General features: G+C 38.7%; 1 protein-coding gene across 1 annotated transcript in view; it reads right to left on the minus strand.

Annotated features, from left to right (window-relative positions):
- Positions 1-4,720: 4,720 nt before the first annotated feature.
- LOC119410734 (rho GTPase-activating protein 42) overlaps positions 4,721-18,656 on the minus strand; it is a 130,092-nt gene continuing 116,156 nt past the window's right edge. Inside the window, exons 15-24 of the mRNA XM_037677633.1 lie at positions 18,383-18,467; positions 18,135-18,193; positions 15,062-15,167; positions 14,782-14,941; positions 12,016-12,166; positions 10,057-10,449; positions 9,667-9,814; positions 5,966-6,028; positions 5,791-5,870; positions 4,721-5,050 (exon numbers count right to left, since the gene is read on the minus strand). Of these exons, the coding sequence (XP_037533561.1) occupies positions 4,962-5,050; positions 5,791-5,870; positions 5,966-6,028; positions 9,667-9,814; positions 10,057-10,449; positions 12,016-12,166; positions 14,782-14,941; positions 15,062-15,167; positions 18,135-18,193; positions 18,383-18,467 (1,334 nt within the window). The 3' untranslated portion in view covers positions 4,721-4,961. The remainder of the gene's footprint in view (positions 5,051-5,790; positions 5,871-5,965; positions 6,029-9,666; positions 9,815-10,056; positions 10,450-12,015; positions 12,167-14,781; positions 14,942-15,061; positions 15,168-18,134; positions 18,194-18,382; positions 18,468-18,656) is intronic.

Below are 18,656 nucleotides of genomic sequence, written 5' to 3' on the forward strand. Positions count from 1 at the left end.
GAGTCCTCACGAACGTAGTGAGACGTCTAATCTCTGCTAAACGCCTCATGGTTCTCAGGGTGGAGCAGAATAAACACATTTCTTTTCTTTCTACAACGTTTAGGAGAGACATATTGCAAATATGAAAAATTCAGAGGCATCAATGGAAAACAGCTCCTCTGTATTCTTTTTGTGTATCAAACATTTGCCACAGTGCAACTTGTGTACAGATTAGTAGCAGAACGAGTAAAAACATCAGAGATCCGGATATTTTTGTACTGGAGCTTCAGAAATAGAAAAAAAAAACAAACAAACCCTAAAATCAAAGAAATTTAGTGATGCAGATATGAAAGGTATATAATTTACTTGAGATAAATGTATTTATAGTCTCAACAGATAAACTCCTCTTCAGAAAGGAAATACTGGTTAGATATCTACAGATGCAAATGAACGTTTGTACTCTTTTCATTATAAAAGAAAAACCCACAATGATCACTGAAATAACTTGACAAATCAAATGTTGCTTCGGAGTTGTGGTTCAAGAGGAATATTAAAACAAACTAAACAGACTGATACAAAATAATGGTACCCGTCGCTTAATATTTTACAAGCTTTCGAGGCAATCACCGCAATTAAGCGACTTCCATAGCTGTCTGAGACTTCTGCACCTGTCGACAGCTATTTTGGCTTATTTCTCATGAATAAACCGCTTCAGAAGGACGCCTTCCACAGAAGAAACATGTATTTACAACAGTGTCAGCAATCTGGGAAAAAAAAAAAAAAAGATTTAAATCTTGATATTGGAGAACGTGGTGCATGTTGACGAAATGCATTTATAAATAGGCATTTTGGCAGTTTCCAGTTTTAACAGCTCTGTTATCTTCTGGCTCGAATAGTGACCGATGGTGGGATCCAACACTGATAAACCTGGACCTTGGAATTCACCTCTAATCTCTTTGGAGGTTGCTCATGGGATCTTTGGTTACCATTTGTATCATCTGTTCCGTCAGTTGGTCAATATTTTTAGTTTTGTGGCCGCATCCCAGGAGATTGGCTTCAGTCCCGCGGAGCTAAAACCTCTGAATAATCTGTGCAGCTGTCATCACAGGAACACCACGCTGCTTGGAGATGGTCTTACAGCCTTTACCTTCAACGTGCTTGTCAATAATTTTTTTTCTAAGCTCCTGAGACAGCTTTGTCCTTAGCTTTTCGTGGTCCATGTGTAGTGTGGTACACACCACGATACCAAGCAGCCCTGTGACTACTTTTCACCTTTTAAATAAGCAGACTGACTCATTACAAGACTGAAGACACATGTGATGTAAATTGCAAGGCAACCCTTAGTTTAACATGTCACTATGGTCAGATTATGTTTCTAGACGTACCACACTTTTTGTCAACATCAGTTCTGTTACTTGTTTTTTTCTTATTAATCCTGCTGAACCAAAATCCAAAGGCAATGGCCGATTGTTACCCTATAATTTTGACATTTGTAAGTCGTTTCTGTTCAGTAACACTGTACAAACAAATGTATCTGCATCTGTATATTGAAATAATATTTACAACATACAAGCTGAATAAAACTTGACTGTTGATACGATGTTAAGGAAAAATGATTAAAGCAGGGCTATTCAACGAAACTGCTCAGGGGGCCACAATTACTGAAAGCAAAGAGCTCAGGGGCCGGACATCCAGCGGTTATTTTTGTTTTATGGTTCAAAATCTAGTTTTATTTAAAAATGAACCCATTGGTGGGCCGAACTGAGTTCACCCGTGGGCCTGATTTGGCCCCCGGGCCGCCAGTTGAATAGCCCTGAAACGCATCTCACCAAGACCATAGATTGTTCTAAATGTTTTATATTTTCAAAACAGAGCATATTTTATATATTTTAATCTGAATTAGTTTAAACAGTGACAAATGTTGAGATGTATGTGACCGGTTTTATTCATGTCAGTGATATACATGGAAAAAAGAAATCTCTTGCATCCTTCACGGTAGAGATAAGAAATCACTTAAATCTCGCCTCATAATGCCAGTTTTCCTCCATATCCTTGCACCAGATTGCTCTTAAGGTGGTTGATAAGATATTTGAGTTATTCAGCTGATAAGTAGTAAAGATAAAATTAAATTAAAACAAGCCTTGGTTCGGTTATTTTCAAGAAAACGATCGAATCCCTTAAATTACAAGAACTTTACGTTTGGCCATACGAACAGTGAGTAACCCCAAATTATCAGTCACACAAATAAACGTAGTGGACACGTTTAAAGATTCACTCTGTTTATTAGTTGATTCGTTTACATAAAGATACAGCAGATGTTTGGCAAGTTACAGACCGTATGAAAAAATGTGCAGCGTTGTACATATTCAGGATGTGATTATCGTTTCCGTGGCACGCCACTTGGAACTGGTTTACTGTAAGGGAGTAGTGGTCCAGCGTCAGCGTTCAAGGCCACCTCGCATTCTTCAAAATGTAAATGGAAAAGAACACCATGATCTTGGCAAGAGTGAGATGTCAAATCCACTCCCAAATACAGTTTGGGCAAACCAGAGAACATTTACCTTTGCAGTTTTCTTTCTGTTTGTAATAAAAAGATTATAGATTATGTTTCACGTTTTTGTAACTTTCTTTCTTTCTTTTTTTTTTTTTTTTTTTTTTGGAAACTGCATCACTAACTTGTAGACACATTTTGACTGTTCAGTGTGGAAATCTTGTGACGAAATGAATTAAGTATTAAATGTCTTCTTTACCACAGTATGATGTAATACTTGTGTAGTTTTCATTACTAGTACACCAGTGTACCAATGACTACAGTACATATCACAGCAGAAATTAAGGGTAAGGCTACATCTAATAAACGGTCACACTAAAAACACTTTTATATGTAGAATACATTTGATTGGGCATTGTTTTATAATAAACCGATAAAATAAGTAAAATGGTAAATGGACTACTTATATAACTCCTTTCTATCTTATCAAGACACTCAAAGCTCTTTACTACACAATCTGTGCCCTCATTTACCCATTCATACAGCACTCTACTAGATCTCTACAAAGAATAATCTGAGCTTTATCACATTCATACACCGACGGGACACACATCGGAGGCAATGAGGGGTTCAGTGTCTTGCCCAGAGACACTTCGGCATGTGACTGCTGGTGGAATCGAACCCCCAACTCTTGCATTGGAGAACGACTGCTCTAACCACTCATCCACAGCCGCCCCAAAGTCAATAATTATATAAATATTTCTAGCAAAGAAATGATTATTGTACTGTACAGTATTGTGTAGCGGCAGGTTCAGTGACTAAACAAACATCAGTCGACAAAACATTCAGAGTATTGGTTCCACTTTAATACAATCCCAATCCTGAAAAAGCTAGGGCATTGTTTAAAGTGTACATAAAAATAAAATGCAATCATGCTTTAAGCTTACAAACCCATTTTTTATTCACAATGGGACAAAAACTTTGGGACAGAGCCATGCTTCCTACTGTGAAGCAGCCGCTCTTTATTTAATAACGATCAGTGAACATTTTGGAACCGAGGAGTCCAGGGGTGCAACGCTGTCCGCTTCGTCTTTGCTGAACGTTTTGTTATGCTGTTCTAAAACCTATACATGTCTTTCTGCCTTGAAAGTACTTTCCAAAATGCATAAGCTGCTCATGTCTTTGGCACAAATGCACCCCCATACCAACAGAGAGGCAGACCTTTTGAAAAGAATGCTGATAATAGGCTGGTTGGACCCTCTAAATTGTCTCTAGGTGTGAGTGAGAGAGTGAATGTTTGTTTGTCTCTATGTGTCCCTGCAATGGACTGGAGACATGTCCAGGGGCCTGTCCCACCCCTCGCACAGTGACTGCTAGGCGCCAGCGACACAAAAAGGAAGAAGCGGGTAAAGAGAATGGATGGATATGTCATCAATTTTGTTCCACGCAACAGTTTTCCATTTTGCCTCCGTCCATTTGAAACGAGCTTAGGCTCATAGAGGATGCCAACGTCTCTGGGTGGAGTTCACATTTGGCTTCTTCTCTTCATTCTCCACATTCTTAAAACGCTCTGATGACTTTATTAAGTGAAGACGATGACAGATTTATTTTTCTCATCTGTCCAATGAGAAACATCGTTTCTGAAATGATTGTACAGTTTTCCCAGACTGGTTAACCTCTGTCCAACTTTACTTTTAAGAGACTCTGTCTTTCATAAATGCTTTTTATACGGAGTCCTCTTACTGATTAATTGCAAATTACCCGGTTTAGTTGCAAAATGTTCCTCCTACCATCTTTTATTGGCACAAGTAACATTTACAGCTTTTTGTTGCCCCAATCTAAACGTCTTTAAGATGTGCTGCTGCCGTAAAATTTATATTTTCCTTATTTTCTTGCCCAGATATGATACAGTTTCTCAGTTTTGACAAATGCCATATTTACTTTATTACATTGTGAATAAAACATGGGTTTAAGAGATCTGCTAATCATTGCATTTTGTTTTAAAATGCATCTAACATAACGTCCCAACTTTTTGTTTTTAATTGGAGTTGTAGAATAGATTAAATTTCTTATCTGAAATCACAGCTTGTTCAGGTACAGTAAGTAAAAATGTTCACCAGGGAACACATTTTTGATAAAGGCCGATAAAACAGGAAGTTCAGAGGAGATGAAGCATTTTTGAAAACAAAATATAACAGGTGAAGTTTTTGTGATTTTTGTCGGCTAATTAAATAAATCAGTGCAGTGATCCGTTTCTATATTTATATTTTACAGTAATCTCTACTTCCTCCTAGTCTTTGCAGATCCCTCAAACGCATCACAAGTTCAGAATGAGGGGTAACGCTTTTGGTCTGCAGTAGCCACAACTGTCCTGCTAGATATCTTATAAAAATGCACAAAATACAAAAATGCCAAATTATTACAATTATAAACATTGTGTGTTTTTTCCTATGGATGCCAAGAAAAAAAAAAAAGGTGCGTGTACCATCTGCTACAGGAAAACAACATAATTCTCTGGGATTAAACCTGTTTTTCCCTCGTACGTTGCTTGGAGCCAGCCTGGTTCCACGGAGGGGTACACTAAAAAAAAAGAAGAGCAAAACATCCTTCAGTCTCCGAGAAAGGAGAGCCAGACTCAAGAATCTGCATCAGCTGAGGAAAATTACTCCGTCTGTTATAGCCCATGTCATTTCCACATGGGACACTTATTGCCGATTCAAGGTCAGAATGATCTTTAAAGTCACTTCCAGGGATATATTTTACCGTTCAGAAGCTTAAAAGCAACAAAACCAGAAGAGAAAACAAAAATAGCAGCAATATTGATGACATTTATTTATAAAAAGAGAAAGAAACAGCTATAAAAACTTATAACATAATCTACATTAGGTATGCTGAATAAGGACAAAGAGAAAAATGGTCTTCTAATGTGGAGAGTAATAAAATCAATCTGCCTGCTTGTAAATGGAAGGGAGCATTTGTTGACGTTTTTGTATTTGGCTGCAGGCTCTGCAGGCTGTGTTAACAGGGAACAGGCACTGGTGCCTTCCATCACTAGGTTACAGTGACCTGACTGCACTGGTTATGGGCCAAGTCATCTCCCCATAAAGGAAAAAAAAAAAACTAAGACGCGAATAATAATGAAACGAAGAATCTCGAGGGGGTAAAATGATTTCATACCTCTCCCAATTTCTTAAAAAAAAAAAGCATTTCCTGTAAGCTGTCACAAAATTAAATGCACACAACTCAGTTTGTTCACGTGAACCTTCTTGCAAGAAAAAAAAAATAAGCTGAAGATTAGCTCTTTGGGTGTTTTTGCTCACCATTGGTGAAGTGCGCCCCCTGGGGGAAGCTGAGCTCATTGCTGTGTTCTGCCTCACACGAGTACATCGCCTTGGCATCTCTAAAAACACAAGAAGAGGCAACGCACGACTTAAGAGAGATGAGACGAAAGCATTAGGACTGCTTGTTGGAGATGTTATCATGCTTTTACTGAACCTTCCGGCGGGTGCAGAATGTTGGGAGGGCGGATTTTCAAAGAACAGTGCTCTGGCTGCAACCCTAAAATGACAAGAGACAAAACCTACTCAGCCTTTTCATTTGAGAGAGACAATAAAATGTTCACTTAGAAACAAACATTCATTGGTGTCAGAAGCATATGTAATGTGTCTTTATATCTTGTGATTCTTATGTATGTTCCTTTATACTGAAACTCTGGCACAATAAATTCCTGCGGGATTAATACAGTTCTAGCTTATCTTATCTTAATGTGGGGTGGGTACACTGTCTGGTGGGGCAGGGGTCTGGGAGTCGTCTCCCAAAAAAAATGTAATAAAGTAGATGACATTTCTTGCATTATGGCAAATTTTAACAGGCTGTTAAACATTACATTTACCTACATAAGTCAACACTTGATTCAATAACTATTTTAGCGAGCAACAAGATGCAGCCTGACCGACAGCTGTCCTTGTTTGAAGAGAACACGCTCTGCTTCTTGACAACCGCTGGCACTAACGTAGTGCTAAGCTAGCGGTGCGCAATACTGATGCACTAGTTAAAATGCTACAGACGTAGCGCTCCGAGTCTCTTACGCATCCTAACACCCCCACCCCCTGATGAGTTGTGTCCTGCCAAGTCAAGAAGTGACCTAGAGGAAACACTGCATGCGGTGTGGTGAGTTGTTGTAGGAAAATCCACTCCAGGAAAACCTGGAGTGGATTTTCAGTGGTTTGAGTATTCTCCAGTTAATCAAGTGGAATCGATTTGTTCACAAAGAAATAGAAACAGTGCTGGGTGAGCTAATATTTAATGGTAAATGCGGGGGGGTCCAAACCTATATTTTTTTAAATGTGAGAGGGACAAGTCCCCTCACATATAATTGTTGCGACACCTATGAACTCATTGCAAAGTGATGAAGATCAGTCAAAATCTGCACAATGTTTTCTTGTACTGATGCCCAGTGTGTCCTTGAATGAAATAATCGTAAGCAACATTTGTGACCGTCATGTAAAGCATTCATTCTATTTTCTTAAACATCAGATTTAATCTTATATTTTTACTTAAATGTCCTCTCTGACATTTGTCCAATTACGCCATTTGTTTACAGACTAAGGCCAGCCTAATGGAGGTCAAGCACACAATTCAAGCTTCCACATGATTCAGCCGAGTGCTTTGTTTACATTGAGTGAGTACCTGCATGTTAGAATTGCATATCGCCATTTCTGGAAAACTACTGGAGTAAACTCTTTGAGACTACAGCATTTTATATAGTTCAGGAAAAATGTTTTTGTTTCATTTTATGCTTTGCAATGACTACTTCAGAAAAAAAAAAGACACATATTACCAGTAATCAGATGAAACAGTTAGAAACCGTGGATAATTTGTAGCCTATAAAATTAACTGTACTGCCTCAGGGAGAAACTTATTCCTCTCCAACCGTTCTTGGACCAAAATAAGCCTGTCTCCTTTGCTTTGCCAGCGTTTCACATTGTTTCCAATGAAGTGAAAGGCGTGATGACACAATAAGGGAGGCTTCCTTCCTCCAGGCAGAGTCAGTCGAACGTACCGAACAGAGCTGTATAACGTAGATGTACTTGACCCCACGCACAACAATCCAGGAGTCAAGGGCACAGCCGAGCCTAGGGCGAGCTGGGCGGGCGCTAAGCAGAAAAACTACTCTGAGACCGTGTGCTCCTCAGACACGACAAGTCAAACAATCTATCGGTCCCGGGAGAGCGGGCGCAGACTGCTGCTGGGTCACATCAACCTCAGAGCAGGCAGAACATAATTAAAGGCAGCTCTCCCACCAGCACACAGAGACATAAATCTCCAAACACATACTCATCTGATTTTAGAAACCTCTCAATTCTCATAAACAGACGACGGAGGCGGCTGACGACTCAGAGAGGAGAGAGGGAACAGGAGGACGGAAGACAGGAAGGATTGTTGCTAAGCGGTTGTAAATAAGGCTCTTTGGGTTGCAAATTTGCAGACGCCCAATAAACTGAATATTGTCTCCATACTTTGTACCAACTGAACAGTTGTCCACTGTTTATCAATACTGTACGTCTTCTGCCACCAGAGTTTTAGACTAAGATCACCTTATGTCAAGTAATGTCTAAATTGTACTCGTTTTGGTCAATCCTTGAAAAATAACACGATGTGATGCAAAAGAGTCGATTGAATCTCTACAATCAACAATTCTAGCTCAACATTTGTTAAACGGACTAAATTTGAATCATGTTGGGGTTTGCTAACAGCCATCTTGAAGTTGACTGACTCCAAACGTTATTACGTTGTAGATGTACAGTATGTTCACTGATCACTTTCAAAAAGTTCTATCAAAATGTGTCCAATATGAGACAGTTATAACAGAGAAACAGGGTTCACTTCAATAGTTAATGCTAAAGCAAAGCTAAGATTATGTGCAAACCAACAAAATGTGAGTAAGATAAAAATGAAAAGGACTAGTAACCATTTTTCTTGTTATTGCTTCTTTTAAGTCAGCTTTATTATACTTGTGGATTTTATCGTCTGTTTTGTTCCCATTGAGGTACAAATATATATATACATGTGAGGAAACTATGCTTTCTAGTTTTGAAATTGCTTAAAAGTATAGTTCCCAAATGACTGCAATGGTACTTGGGTGAACTATAAGGTAGTCGAAGCCACGTTTGGCCACCCCCTGGCTCTTCCATTGTTCCCTCCACTCGACAGAATCTGTCACTCTGTACCACCTCGGACAAAACAAACAAACTAAAAAAAAAACGACCTCAGAGTACACAGAGTAATGTCTACTCACTTGAATATCTTGCACCAAAAACATCAAAGTTTACAGTAGTCCCTCGTTACTTCACGGTTCGACTTTCGCGGACTCGCTCTTTCTCGGTTTTTCAAAGTAAGATTGGACATGACACACAATTGGCTGATTGATGGATGAAATGCACAAGCAGCATGGATTGTTTATTTAAAACAAAACATTTTAAATGATTTAGTACCTGCTGCACCTGTGTGCAGCCCACAGGTGCAGGGAGAAAGAAGCTCCCTCCTGCTGCATGTCATGATCTCCGCTCTCTGCCACCGATTGCAGCAGAGAAGTGGGCGTGGCCAAGGGCGCTGGCAGATGGCAGAGAGCGGAGATCATGACAGGCTGTGCTCTTTTAGTGCGTTGAGAGTTTACAAACATTGTTTTGAACATTGCAAGTTAAAGGAAGGCGTTAAAACACATTTCTATATATAAAAATACAAACTATTACTACTTGTACTACTATTTCTACTTTGCAGTTTTTCCACTTATCGCGGGGTGGGGTGAGACAAGTCTGGGAATGGAACCCCCGTGATAAACGAGGGACTACTGTATTTAGATTCTCTGTTTATTTCCAGTCCAGAAAAAAAATAATCTTATTTCGAAAACGACAAAAATTCACTATACAAGTCCGCCAGCGACGGGGGACAACGGCGTAGCACTTGTCCTTTTCGCTTTTAACCTCTTTCTGTACTTTGGTCAACATTGCTGCTTTCAAATGTGCTAAGCAAATAAATTGACATTGATATTTTAACAACAAATTTTAAATAAAATAATAGTAGGAATTAAAAACAAACAAACAAACAATAGTTTAACAGCTGGCATTATATTTAACATATTCATCTGTAATAATTTTATAATTTATAATGAAGTAGAGCTTTGTAAAGGTCATTACACTGATCCTGGTCTTTGGTAGCCGTTGTTGGCGGACCCGTCCATCCTGCGGCGGATCACTACTTTGGGTGGAAGGTCTGGGTGCTCCGAAGGCTTTAGACTCTCCAGTGTTAATAAGCTTTGGGCAGATCCAGAGTGGCTCCTGTGGCCTTCAGGGTGACACACACATATACACACCACACACAGTAATTTGTGACTCCTTGTAGATGACACAAATCTCCTGATAGTAAAAAGCTCAATACAACTCGTGAAATAAGACATGAAGGCGGCGCTGTTTAAACTGTGCTCAAGTCAAATGGGAACAATAAAACTTTAAAAGCCTTTGAAGATTTGATCACAACTGTGCGACAACAAAGTTCTGTTTACTTTACCAGAATAAAACCAGGCCTACCGTCAGATACATGCAGGGACTTCAGTGAGGGAGAAACAGAGCGGTTCATCAGTGCTGGTTTGAGGTCGGTGTTGCAATGGGGGGCTTTTTTGGGTGCAGGGGACAGTCTGGGTGTGATGCTGACTGAGGACAGGCTGAGAGCGTCCTCGGACTCTCCATCTGTTCGCCCCGTGTCCTCCCTGGAGCTGGACTCAGGGCTGCTGACACACACGGTGCTTCTGGGGCCATTTGAGAGCTGAGATGATGGTAGGTGCAGCAGGTCCAACTTGCTCTGACTCGTCTTGTGTCTGGAGGAAGCTGCTTTGGAGCAGGTGTTCTGCTCAGAGGAGTGGGAAGACAGAGACTCCATGCTGCCCATAGGGGTACTGCTTGGACTGCTGCTTAAAGTGTCACCTATGCAGGGATCAGAAGGCAGGCGGGCGAAGCTCTCATTAAAACCTGCCTTGTTGTATTATCCACTTATAAACAACTAGAAAAAAGCATTTCGGGCACAAACGCAGTGTTATTACTGAGTGCCGAAAGACTTTGCTGAAATTTGTTTTTCAGCTAAAACTTGTTAATGTACCGGTAAATAAGGCAAATCAGATTTTTGTAAAAGCAGAAGAAAAGCTGAAACAAATTAAACAGATGCTCAAATGATCAGAAAACAAGCTAAAAGAAAAACAGAACCCAAATGAATTTGATCAAAACAATGAAAGTTAAAAATAGTTAATATATAGAAAGTTTAAGTTTGCAAAACAATAGCTAAAAGCTAAGATTAGCAAAACAGTACCTAAAATCTAATATCAACAAAACAGTAGCTAAAAGCTAAGATTAGTAATCTGTACCTAAAATTTAATAAACAAAACAGTAGCGAAAAGCTAAGATTAGCTAAATGGTACCTAAAATTTAATATCAACAAAACAGTAGCTAAAAGCTAAGATTAGTAAACTGTACCTAAAATCTATCAACAAAACAGTAGCTAAAATTTGCTAAAGCTATAAGCTAAAATGAGTAAGAGTATCTAAAGTCCAAAATTAATAAAAAGCTTTAAACAGCCACAATTGGCAAAACCGTAGCCAAAAACAAAATTTTGGAAAACGATAGCAAAAAAGTTACATTGATTAATATTTAGTTTAAAGTTAAATTAGCAAGCATATGCAAAACAGTATCTGAAATTGTAGCTACAAGCTAAAATGAGCAAAACAATAACTAAAAACTGAAATTAATAAACAATATTTTATTAGCCACTATTAGCAAAACTGTAGCTAAAAGCTAAAGTTAGAAAAACTATAGCTAAAAAGTTGCATTGATTAATATTTAAAGTTAAATTAGCAAGCATGTGCAAAACAGTAGCTGAAATTGTAGCTACAAGCTAAAATGAGCAAAACAATAACTAAAAACTGAAATTAATAAAAATATTTTATTAGCCACAATTAGCAAAACTGTAGCTAAAAGCTAAAGTTAGAAAAACTATAGCTAAAAAGTTACATTGATTAATATTTAGTTTAAAGTTAAATTAGCAAACATATGCAAAACAGTAGCTGCAATTAGCCAAACTTTAGATATACAAGCTAAAATAAGGATGACAAAAAGAAATAGTAGCTAAAAACTAAACAAATGAAAACTGTTTAAATTTTTTACCTTAGTTTTGCAAAACTGGAGCCAAAAGCTACATTTTGCACAGCTAAAGCCTAAAATGAGCACAACAATAGCTAAAAGCTAAACAGAGCATAAGAAGACCAAATAAGAGCAAGTATGCTGAAACAGAATTCAACAAGAAAGTTTTAAGTTCGCAGAAGTAATTTGACTGCAAAAAGTATAAGAAAAAACCCAACATTATTATTTCACGCGATAAACAGATCCTAAAGAACTCTTCCACGGACATGTGTGGAACAGCGTGCAGATGTCTGACAGACATTTAAACTCCCTGACAGGTCTGTGATGACCCGTGGATACATTCCCTGTCTTGGTACTCACTTTCTGCGTCTGCCAGGCACAGCGTTGGAGTGTACAGACTGCGAGGTTTACGAGGCCCCTTGGACAGGCAGATGGCTCGGCTCCTGCGGGAGTCGGGCCGGCTCTGTGGTTGGGGCAGCGGCACATTAGGATCTGGAGGCTGGTGGAAGATCTGCAGGTCCAGAAAGAAGCTTCAACACTCAAAACTAATGCACAACTGACATTTATGCAGGACTGCAAGTCCAGTACAATTAAATTCAATACGTCACGTCAACAGTTCTGGAATATAATTTTTAACGGCAGCGTTTATTCTTTTACTTGGAGCGCTCAACAAGTTCATAAATACGATAAAATGAGAAAAACAAAAAGTAAAAATGGTCTATTTGAGCCTTAAGGGATAATTTAAGTGATTTCAAGAAAGTAGCACAAATAAAGTGCCTTCAGGAGCAACTTAAGTTTAATGCTTTACACTTTATCAGCCGAGACAATGTTCAGGATGTTGTTCCGGAAGATCCTGCAGGTGGTGCCAGGTTCAGACAGATGGCTGGTGTCAGCCAGAAGTTTGTCTTTTCTCATTAAACATTTTATTTCTCTCCTCACCACTCGCACCAAGTCCTTACTCAAAAGGAACTGTTGGGTTTATCTGTATGGAAAGTGTGCATGCAAGGTCCTGATGCATGCTCAACAATCCAGGTGAAAAAAATCCAGCAATGTAAGTCGGGTCCTCTTCTTCTTTCAACAATAAAGAATCTGTCCAGGTGACCTGACTTAACCTTGTTGGACGCCCTCACAAGGTTAATTGTTGTGACTTAATGCAGTAAAAATGTGTACTGAAATATGGCACATCATACGTCGGTAAACTATCATACAGCAGTCTATGGTCTATAGCAATGGCCCAGACAATTTCAATTCAATTCAGTTCAGTTCAGTTTATTTATATAGTGCCAAGTCACAACAGAATTATCTCAGGGCACTGAACAAACATTAATATTTATAAAAACTAAGTTAACATTATTTAGCTAAGTTAACTTAAAGACATATAAATTAGTAGGTAAGGACAAAACGGTAGCTAAAATCTGAAATCAACTAAACCATAGCTAAAAGCTAAAATGAACAAAACAGTAGCTAAATTTAAAATTAACAAAATAGCTAAAAGTTTAACAAAACAGTAGCTAATAGCTTACATTAGCACAACATAGCTAAAAGCTAAAACTAGCAAACCAGTTAAATGCATGAAAATAAGTAAATAAGTAAGTAAGGGGAAGTAAGTAAGAAAGAACAAGAAAAGACCTTGCGCGATGTTTGACCTTGATTTGTGACCTTGAAGCTTGTTGATGAAACATGTGCACAACACTTTATGTATTGATGATGCATATGTGTGTCAAGTTGAGCAGATCAAAAGTTATGGCCTGGACAAGCATAGGCCTTGTTTTAAATTTGACCTTGATTTGTGACCTTGAAGTTGGGTGATGAAAAGTGAACACAACACTTTATGTATTGATGATGCATATGTATTGATGATGCATATGTGTATCAAGTTGAGCAGATCAAAAGTTATGGCCTGGACAAGCATAGGCCTTGTTATAAATTTGACCTTGATTTGTGACCTTGAAGTTGGGTGATGAAAAGTGAACACAACACTTTATGTATTGATGCATATGTATTGATGATGCATATGTGTATCAAGTTGAGCAGATCAAAAGTTATGGCCTGGACAAGCATAGGCCTTGTTTAAAATTTGACCTTGATTTGTGACCTTGAAGTTGGGTGATGAAAAGTGAACACAACACTTTATGAATTGATGATGCATATGCATTGATGATGCATATGTGTATCAAGTTGAGCAGATCAAAAGTTATGGCCTGGACAAGCATATGCCTTGTTGTAAAGTTGACCTTGATTTGTGACCTTGAAATTGGGTGATGAAAAGTGAACACAACACTTTATGTATTGATGATGCATATGTATTGATGATGCATATGTGTACCAAGTTGAGCAGATAAAAAGTTATGGCCTGGACAAGCATAGGCCTTGTTATACATTTGACCTTGATTTGTGACCTTGAAGTTGGGTGATGAAAAGTGCACACAACACTTTATGTATTGATGATGCATATGTGTGTCAAGTTGAGCCGATCAGAAGTTATGGCCTGGACTAGCAAATACCTTGTTTTAAATTTGGCCTTGATTTGTGACCTTGAAGCTGATTGATGAAAAGTGTGCACAGCACTTTATGTATTTATGGTGCATATCTGTTTCAGGTTGAACAGATCAGAAGTATTGGCCTGGAAAAGCAAAGACCTTGTCTTAACTTTGATCTTGATTTTTGACCTTGATCTTGAAGCTGGGGTGATGAAAGCGTATTCAACACTGTCAAGAGATAATGCTTATGAGCAGATTAGACGAGAGTAAGTTTATAAACGTACACACCTAAGGACGGACAAAGACAATATCAAAACACGTACGGTGGCCCCGAGGTTTACACGAACAACATTTGAAAAAACGGAATTACAAATTTTAATTAAATATCTGTTTTTGTTTACTTCTTTGTCATGTTTTGCTACTTCTCTGTTCCAAATAATGTTCCTTAAATTTAAATTTGATCTGTATAATACATCAAATTGTTTGTGCAAATGTTGACCTTGTCTTCAACGGGTGTACAAAAATGTAAGTTGTTAAAAAAAAAAAAGTCTCTAAAAAATAAAAATGCATCGATAGGAACCGTGGTTGAATGACGTTTGTAATAAAGCCCTAGAGAGTACATGGATAACGTGAAACAGCGTCTCACCTTATCAAAGTTCTCGATAAGTATTTCCACAACAATGTTCTGGAACTTGATGTTCATCATAGCAGCAACAGTCTCCTCTTGGGAGCGCATCAACGTGGGGCCGAAGATAACACCCAGGTTTGACACCGTCATCAAGTTGGACTGATTTTGTGCAGAAACGCTTTAAATAGAAAACAAGAGGTGAAGAAAGTTTAATGAGTTTAAGCCATTTGTCGTCCTCCTTGAGAAGGCGACCGTTTCCCCTCCCAGAGTGTAAGCGGTTCGTTACAGAAGCACATACGTGACGAGGTGTTTTATTAGGAGCTCCAGCATTTCCCTGTTCCTCTCTGGAAGTTTGTGGACCAAAGCATGGACAGCACACACCCTGTAGTTCTGGTCATCGGACTCTGTGGAAACGAACAATATAAATGAGTCATTTTGGCCAAACCTCGGAAAAAAACAACGTGCATAATCTCATGCAATGCTGCAAATCCTTACACGAACTGTTAGCAGTTAGAATAGGGTCTGTGATAAATTGTCAACTTCTACCACATCAAATTTTTAGCGCAAAATCAGTCAAATTTAAGAATAAAATCATATTCCAGGCCTCTCTTGTAAATGAGTCCCCGAGGCTCAATGGGATTAACCCGTTTAAATAAAGGTTGAATGAATGTTTGCTAGAGTTAATTAGCTGTGAACGCCATCTTGACTTGGTTTGACTCCAAACGTTAATCAGCTGTACATTAATTATTTTTGGGAGATTCAAAAGATATTTTGCTAACAGGCTATTGAACACAGATAAGCACACACAGGAAATTACACGATAGCCTGCCGCTCATAACAGTGACAAACAGGAAATTGAAGCATAAGAGTCGAAACTTGCACCTCGGCTTCTTCAAGCCTTCGATAGACTTACTACCTTGGCGGAGAAATATTTTTTTACTTTGTTGATAGTGAGATACGTTCTGAAACAATCGATACAGCTTCCTCTAAGCGATGGAATACTAGAGCAATGGCTGCTGTGATTTTACCACAGAACCAATAATTTAGAGAATGACCAGTGGTCTTCAGAACAAGAACCTAACGCTGATGAATCTCCAGTGACAATTAACGCTACGGGACAAGATAAATACATTTAGGATTAATTATGATTGGGGCGGCTGTGGCTGAGTGGTTAGAGCAGTCGTCCTCCAATTGGAGAGTTGGGGGTTCGATTCCACCAGCAGTCACATGTTGAAGTGTCCCTGGGCAAGACACTGAACCCCTCATTGCCTCTGATGTGTGTCCCATCAGTGTTTGAATGTGATAAAGCTCTGATTAGTCTTTACACATTCAGATTAGCTTTGTATAGATCTAGTAGAGCGCTGTATGAATGGGTAAATGAGGCACAGATTGAGTTGTAAAGAGCTTTGAGTATCTTAACTAGATAGAAAGGCGCTGTATAAGTACAGTCCTTTTACCATCAACTGTATTTCAATATATGTGAAATACTTTAATCTGACTGTGTTAGGGGTGTGTAATTTATCCATAAAAGGTTTTTGTTACTACCGCATTATTCTTTTTTGTAAACATGAAAAAAATCTTTGGGTATTTTCAAGATCAGCTTAATTTATTTCAAAAGGCTATCCTGCTGTGCAGAAAGACAAAAATGAAACTAGCTTAACTTCTGAGCTGAACATAAGATGAGGCAGATCTGAAACACAACATGGAGCCATTTCTTAGATGAAAGGAGTTTAATTGTTTCAAATTCTGCTCGATTGATAGTTGCTACTTTTTAAGAACTGAGTGTCGCTCCTCAAAGAAAATAAGGCTACAATAAACCAAACAGCAGCTAAAAACTAAAAGGAGCAAAACACTAGCTGAAGGCTAAAATAAACCCAACAGCAGCTAAAAACTACAAGAAGCAAAGCAGTAGCTGAAGGCTAAAATAAACCAAACAGCAGCTAAAAACGAAAAGGAGCAAAACAGTAGCTGAAGGGTCAAATAAGCCAAACAGCAGCTAAAAACTACAAGGAGCAAAACAGTAGCTGAAGGCTAAAATAAGCCAAACAGCAGCAAAAAACTAAAAGGAGCAAAACAGTAGCTGAAGGCTAAAATAAGCCAAACAGCAGCTAACAACTAAAAGGAGCAAAACACTGGCTGAAAGTTAAAATAAACCAAACGGCAGCTAAAAACTAAAAGGAGCAAAACACTAGCTGAAGGCTAAAATAAGCCAAACAGCAGCTAACAACTAAAAGGAGCAAAACAGTAGCTGAAGGCTAAAATAAGCCAAACGGCAGCTAAAAACTAAAAGGAGCAAAACACTAGCTGAAGGCTAAAATAAGCCAAACAGCAGCTAAAAACTACAAGAAGCAAAACAGTAGCTGAAGGCTAAAATAAGCCAAACAGCAGCAAAAAACTAAAAGGAGCAAAACACTAGCTGAAGGCTAAAATAAGCCAAACAGCAGCTAACAACTAAAAGGAGCAAAACAGTAGCTGAAGGGTCAAATAAGCCAAACAGCAGCTAAAAATTACAAGAAGCAAAACAGTAGCTGAAGGCTAAAATAAGCCAAACAGCAGCAAAAAACTAAAATGAGCAAAACACTAGCTAAAGGGTCAAATAAGCCAAACAGCAGCTAAAAACTACAAGAAGCAAAACAGTAGCTGAAGGCTAAAATAAGCCAAACAGCAGCTAACAACTAAAAGGAGCAAAACAGCAGCTGAAGGCTAAAATAAGCCAAACGGCAGCTAAAAACTAAAAGGAGCAAAACACTAGCTGAAGGGTCAAATAAGCCAAACAGCAGCTAAAAACTACAAGAAGCAAAACAGTAGCTGAAGGCTAAAATAAACCAAACAGCAGCTAAAAACTAAAAGGAGCAAAACACTAGCTGAAGGGTCAAATAAGCTAAACAGCAGCTAAAAACTACAAGAAGCAAAACAGTGGCTGAAGGCTAAAATAAGCCAAACAGCAGCAAAAAACTAAAAGGAGCAAAACAGTAGCTGAAGGGTCAAATAAGCCAAACAGCAGCTAACAACCAAAAGGAGCAAAACACTAGCTGAAAGTTAAAATAAACCAAACGGCAGCTAAAAACTAAAAGGAGCAAAACACTAGCTGAAGGCTAAAATAAGTCAAACAGCAGCTAAAAACTAAAAGAAGCAGAACAGTGTCAGGTTCAGTGTCTTGCCCAGAGACACTTCGGCATGTGACAGCTGGTGGAATCGAACCCCAACTCTTGCATTGGAGGGCGACTGGTCTAACTACTCAACCACAGCTGCACAAACTAAACATACAAAACCATAAAGGCAGCAAAAACTATAATGTGAATGCAGAATCAGTTTGCTCAATGCTAATTAAAGAAGTGCATGGTAACAAGTGTAACTTTTATTAAACTTACTGACAGCCATGATGAAATCTTTGTGGAGCTTGAAAGTCATCAGAGGCTCAGAGAGACATCTGGGTAAAAAAAAAAAGAAGAACAGTTGTGATTTAGTGACACGAGTCCTCTGAACACAGCCACCTTGCTCTGTGAGTCAGTGATGGCACTGAATGCACCACTAACAGCAGGGTGGTTTTAAAGTACTTTAATGGAGGCAGAGATGACTCCTGCCCGTTAAGGACCCGCCGCTGGCAGGGCGAGCTGACCTGAGGTAATTCTTCAAACCGCTGGTGATAGTTTTGTTGTCCCACATCTCTGGATCCAGTTCCATATCAGCAGGCGCCTTTGAAGCTGTTGACAATACATTAAAGCATTATTTTTTTTTTACGTCAACACCGCTTTTAAATCACACGAGAAGAAACCTACCCAAAACGAGAACTGATATGCGAGTGAGAATTAAAAACCCTGAGGAGCTTATAAAAAAATAAAAGGAGAAGCACACACATTTAATTCACTTTGACGTTTCCCATTCACACGTAT

Source organism: Nematolebias whitei, chromosome 6 (assembly GCF_014905685.2).
Source record: "Nematolebias whitei isolate Nwh7 chromosome 6, NemWhi1, whole genome shotgun sequence".
NCBI lineage: Eukaryota > Metazoa > Chordata > Actinopteri > Cyprinodontiformes > Rivulidae > Nematolebias > Nematolebias whitei.